The 6,518-nt window shown below is 30.1% G+C and overlaps 1 protein-coding gene across 1 annotated transcript; it reads right to left on the bottom strand.

Moving 5' to 3' along the window:
* Nucleotides 1–635: 635 nt before the first annotated feature.
* LOC145110823 (uncharacterized) lies at nucleotides 636–2,042 on the bottom strand. The gene has a single exon (XM_079047137.1). It carries the CDS (start codon nucleotides 2,040–2,042, stop codon nucleotides 636–638), a length of 1,407 nt encoding a protein of 468 aa, XP_078903263.1.
* Nucleotides 2,043–6,518: the final 4,476 nt, after the last annotated feature.

The raw sequence follows: 6,518 nt of genomic DNA, 5'->3' as shown, positions 1-6,518 counted from the left end.
ACCATGTCGTGGCAACCCCAAAAATCGTAATTTACTTAATTAAATTATACCTCAAAGTCCGGATGTTACATAAATTCACCAAAATGATATTGTTATGATGAAAAAAAATTACATGTCATCTGCGAAAATACAAGTTTATATGTGAAAATAATAATAATAAAAAACAATTTAGATTTATTGAAAATGTTGATTTTTGAAAAAAAAAATAGTTTTCTCTAAGGTCATTTGCGAAAATACAGGTTTATATTTGAAAAAAAAACAATTTTCTTTAAGGGTTTTTATTTATTTATTTATTATTTAAAATAGTTATCTTCATCAACCATTTCCTTAGACTGAAGGGAGTGGGAGGGAAGCTTCCCTCACTTTTTGTGGGCCATACCATCATTTTCCTCATTTTCCTTTTCCTCACCTAAAACCCAAGGAATGGGTGGGAAGGGCTTCTCTCACTATTTTTTTTAAATAATTTTTTTTTTATGATTTACAATTTTTAAATTAATACTAAACATAAAATTTAATTAAAAATAAAAAGAATTTCATTAATTAAAATAAAAATTACATTATACCTAATATTTAAATAAGTAGAAAATAAAAAAAAACGCAAAAAAAAAAAAAATCAAACAAAAAATCAAAATACGTCACTCGGAATCATCGTCCTCGTCATCGACCTCATCTTCTTCCTCATTCTCCCGAACGTCACTCTCGTCATCGGAATCTTCGCTCTCGAAGAACATATCAGAATCCTCGTCTGATTCGTCAAACAAATCATCGCGAGAAAACTCTATCGGGGGCTGAATATGAGCCCTATAAATGTGCTCCACCAAATCAGCACGAAGGGCGTGATGAATGCCGCGATTGTGCATTTCTCTTCTATTCGCCCTATACTCTTGTGTACCAACGGCTACTCCTTCGACATTTGGCAAAACTTCATTTTCGTTGTAACGACATATCGCTCTTCCTTCGTCTTCAAGAATCGTATTATGCAATATGATACATGCATACATTACGTGCTGTAACCTTTTCACTTCATATGACCTTGCCCCGATTGCTAGTACTTGCCAACGTCTCTTAAGTACACCAAATGTTCGCTCCACATCCTTCCTAGCTGACTCTTGCGCCTCTTTAAACTTTTTCCTTTTCGGGTCGTTAGGACATGTAAACGATTTCACAAAAACAGACAAGGGAGGATATATATTGTCAGTAAGATAGTAGTCATGCTTATATGCTACCCCATTTGCTTGAAAAGGTACATCGTGCGACTTTCCAAGGTAGATATCGTTGAATACCGGCGACTGGTCTAGCACATTGATGTCATTGTTTGCACCAGCTGGACCAAAGAATGCATGCCATATCCAAAGATCATGTGATGCGATAGCCTCTAGAACGATCGTCGACTCTTTGTGGTCGCCTCTCATGTACTGACCACGCCATACGTTGGGGCATAATGACCAACCCCAATGCATGCAATCGATACTACCAAGCATTCCATGGAATCCATGTTTGCCTTCATGCACCGTGTACAATTGGTGGATATCGTTGATAGTTGGTTTGCGCAAATATCGTTGCCCGTAAACCAAACAGATCGCTTTGCAGAACTTGTACACACACTCCCGCACGGTACGCTCTGACATCCTAAAATACTCGTCCCATTTGTCTGCGCCCATGTCGTATGCTAACTGACGAATTACAGTCGTGCATTTTTGAATGGGAGAGAAACCATTTATCCGCCTTGCATCCATTTTCCATTGGAAATATGGAAAGCGGCCTTCCAAATCGCCAACAATACGTAAAAATAGTTCCTTCTTCATCTGGAACCGACGTCGAAACTTTACAGCGTAGATTGCGTCATCTGCAAAGTAATCTTCAATAAGACGATCGTGTCCGGCTTCGTGATTTCTACGCAACCGCGACTTTCTTGGTTTAGATCGTGCACGTGATGTTTCGCCTAGTCGGTTTTGATAGTATGCAACCGTTTTCGCCATGACGGAACCAATAAACTTAGCCTCCTCTACAGCCGTCGAATCGGATGATGAAGATGATGACATTTTGATTAATATGTTTTGGAGAGAAGTATAATGTATGAGTTAAAAAAATGGTTGGATGTTGTGGTATTTATAGTTTAAAAAAAAGGGAAAAAAAACCAATATATATTAACGACTATATAGCCGTTTGAATCAAAAAAAGAAAAAAAAAAGAAAAAAAAAATAACGAACGAATGAGGTGAAGAGTGAGAACGCGGGATCCCCACCCCCACCCTTTCCTGTGCTTCGCATCCCACGCCATTTGAATCTCATATTGATATCTGCAAAATTATTGGCTATTTTGGTATACTCTTTAGCTTAAAGTTTTAAATTGGTAAATGGAATTGTTATGTTTCTTTTTCTCATAAATTTACTTATAACTTAACTAAAAGTGATTATTAACAAAAGTACTTTATCCTTTTAACAAAAAAATTTATTACTTGCAGTAGGTTAACACGTATGTAGTGTTTATGTATCTATCCTTTTTATTATTTTATATATCTACGTTTAAAATATAGAGAAGAATGAAAAAATCGAAGGAAAAAAATTGAACCGAACCGTAACCAAATTGGTCATTCGGTTTGGTTTTCTGTTCTAACAAATAACAATTTTCGGTGTTAGGGTTTGTAGTTATAAAGTTTTTCGGTTTTGAAAATATTTAGGTGCAAATCAGTTTAAACCTTAGCAATGTTTATAATTTTTACCCAACTTTATATGGTCATATTATAGCTTTCTGTTTTAGCTACAATTTAGACAAAAGAAAAAAACACGTAAATTAGTTAAGAAATAGATGGATTACACAACTCTAAACAAGGGCCATTTGTCTTTGCTACAACGTCAACTAAAATAATAGTTAAACTGATTAAGAAATATTTTAGCTATACAGTTTAAACAGTGGTTGTTAAGGCCGTTGGTTTTTTCACTAATGTTTTTTATTTTATCTCATTATGATAGTAAATTAAATCACTAGATAATCCGAAAAATATCACCTCAATATGTGAAAAATAGCAATGTACTTTATAAATTCGTTTCATTGTTGTTTTGGAATTGAAAATCAGAACCGCATCGGAACCGAACCGGTATTTTTGGTTTAGTTTTCTCTCTCTCTCTCTCTCTCTCTCATTTTGTGTTTTTGGTTCTATTCGATTCTGGAACCAATTTCTGTAATCAATTCCTAAATCTAACAATTACTTTACATAGCATTTATAAAAAGCTATTGAGTTTTTATAATCAATTTCTAGAATCGCGTTTTTATATAATTTTATATATTTCAAAAGATTTCAATTATTTCTGCTAAATACTTATATAATAAATAAAAGTTACAGTTTTCAGCTATCAGCTACCCGTTGCCATTTGTCAATTTTCAATTTTCAATTTCCAACTAGTTTTAACAAACACTCAAATGTTGTTAAAAGTATGTGCTCCACTTATCGTTGACGATTCATAATATTGTTTGAAAACAAAATGTATAGTTTATAAGTAGCTTTTGGTTGACGGTTTAGAATATTGTTTAAACAAAATGTATAGCTTATAAGTTAAAGAATGTGTATTCTGAAAATAATTGAGTATTATATTACAATAACTTATGTGTTTGTTAAACAATGTAAATATATAGTAATATGAAAATCTGATTGAACTATCTTATTTCAATATTAAATTTAATGATAGTGTCATAGAACTTCAGTTAATCAAGACATCTCATAAATGCACTATGGGTTGAAGTTATATGGGAAATCGACAACAAGACTACACTACTTCAAGAGTAGATGGTGTATTACCCTTCTTCATTTTCTTGTATCTTTTTTATTTTATTTTATTTTTTTATTTTTTTTTTTTTTTTAACAGCAAGACTTCATTTTCTTGTATCTAAACTCGCAATAGAAAAAACCAAAACCATATATTTTGGGCCGGATACATGGTTATAAGATAAAGTATGGGATTTGTTCTAAAAATTTCATTCGTATGAGATTTTTATTGAATTAGGCTAATACTCATCAGATTATCCATTCTATTTATATGATCCGAACCATTTATAACTTTATAATACTTATATTAATATTATTATTATGATTAACATCATTTTTAAATTATATTATAGGATTATATGTAATGATAAACATATAGTTTCTTATGCAAATTATTATTTACATATTAGAATGAAGATTAATGATATTGTTTTAGTTATTTATGTTATTATTTGGATTGAGTGTTGATATTTTATCATGAAAATTAGATATTTAAATTTTGTATATTGATGATTATATATTTTTATAACTTTTTTGATATTAAACTTGTTAACGTGTTGGTAGGAAATTGAAAAGAGCTTCTGGCCCAGCGGTATCTGGTGTTGCCCTCCTTCCTTGAGGTTGATGGTTCAAGTCCCGTCGTGGATATAGGTGGATTTAAGGTGTAGTTTAGGAGTAAGTTAGATTTGCCGTTTAAAAAAAAAATGAAAAACCAAATCAATTTTTTGATGAGACTATGATCAGGTTTCCAACGAGTAAAATAATTACAAACTGAAACCTCGGTATACATAGGTATACCTGTAAACATGATGGTTATTTACTTATTTATACTTACCGAACATCTGATGGGACAAGATTCAGTTTGAAATACAATTTCATAATTATATTATATTGAGGCTGAAATTATAAATATTGATTTTAATCTCGTCCCATTGCTACCCCTTAACTACGATGGTTATTTTTACATTTTTCTTTTTAGATTAAAATGACAAGTTTCCTCTTGATACTTGTCATATTCTTGTTAAAACTAAAAGACATTTCTCCTTCCTATCGTTTGCCACATACAATAAACCAATCATATTTAAACATCTAGTGTTTTGATCGATCATAATTCAATGATAATAGTTAACAAAATATAAGGACCATTGCAATCAAAGGAGGTCTTGAAGCTTCCTCTTTCCCAAACAAGCAAGATGAGATCATTTCTCTCGGACTTCCTCTTTTACTTTTTTTATAATAATATTAGTAATACTTCAACTTATAAAACGTTGCGACTTTTGTAACTATTTTCATTAATAGGTAATTTTTTTTATAGAAGTTTATAGCGATAATAATTGTTGGAAATGTATATCCTTAGTTTGTGGTTGATGGTTCATCGTATTGTTTAAGCAAAATATATACTATAAAAGTAGATTATATAATGTTTTGTTTACATTCTAAAAAAGTAGTACCACATTATAATAACTTAAATTTGTTAAACAATGTAACTAAAAAAATCTAATTGAACTTTCTAACTTCAATATTAAATTTAGTGATAGCGTTTTACAGCTTGAGTTAATCAAGACGACTCATAAATGCACTAAAGGTTGAAGTTATGTGGGAAATCACCAACAAGACTACACTACTTTAATCACTTTAAGACTAGTGTGTATTACCTTCTTCATTTTCGTGTATCTATACTTGCCATAGAAAAAACCGAACCCATAGTTCTATGCCGGATACATGGTTTATGATATAATATATGATATTTGTTCTAAAAATTTCACTTGTTTGAGTATTTTATAGAATTAAGATAATACTCGTCCAATAATATTGTTCTATTTATCCTATCCGAACCATTTTTAATTTTATAATACTTACATTAATATTATTATTATTATTAATATAATTTTTAAATTATATTATAGTATTATATGTATGATAAACATAAAGTTTCTAATGTAAACCATTAATTACATCTTCGAAAATTAATGATATTGTTTTTATTACTTATGGTATTATTATTATTTGGATTGATGTTGATATTTTGTCATGAAAATTAGATATTTAAATTTTAATGATTATATTTATTTATAATGTTTTAGATATTAAAATTGTTTATCCTTAAGAATTTGAAAGTAATGAAAAAACAAATCAATTTTTTGCTGAGTTATGATTAGGTTTGGTAACGAAAATTCCAACGAGTAATATGATCATAATTAAATTGGAACCCCCGTGTCCGTAGGTATACCTGTAACAAGATGGTTATTTACTAACCGAAAATCTGATGGGACAAGATGGAGTTTGAAATACGATTTTATAATTAGACTGAGGCTGAAATTATCAATATCCGTTCTAATCTCATCCTATTGCAACCCCTTAACAACGTTGGTTATTTTTAATTTTTTATATTTTTCTTTTTAGATTAAAATGACAAGTTGACTCATGATACTTGGTTAAAACTAAAAAACACTTCTCATTCCTATTGTTTGCCACATACAATTAGATGATAATAGTTTACAAAAACATAAGGATCATTGTAATTTACTCTTTTATAATAATATTAGTAATACTTCAACTTACAAAAAGTTAACACTTTTGTAACTATTTTCATTAATAGATAATTTATTTACAGAAGTTTATAGCGATAATAGATGTTGGAAATATATATGCTGAGTTTGTGGTTGATGGTTCATAGTATTCTTTAAGCAAAATATATACTTTAAAAGTAGATTAGAGAATGTTTTGTTAACATTCTAAAATAATAGCACCACAT

The sequence above is a fragment of the Lactuca virosa genome, chromosome 1 (genome assembly GCF_052849685.1).
Source record: "Lactuca virosa cultivar CGN04683 chromosome 1, Lactuca_virosa_CGN04683_v6, whole genome shotgun sequence".
Lineage (NCBI taxonomy): Eukaryota > Viridiplantae > Streptophyta > Magnoliopsida > Asterales > Asteraceae > Lactuca > Lactuca virosa.
Note: the sequence above shows the minus strand (reverse complement) of the source record. Positions and strands in the feature narration are given on the sequence as shown.

Bases quoted from the DNA above. Each gene is read 5' to 3' on its own strand.
- LOC145110823 (XM_079047137.1), bottom strand. From the start codon at position 2,042: ATGTCATCATCTTCATCATCCGATTCGACGGCTGTAGAGGAGGCTAAG.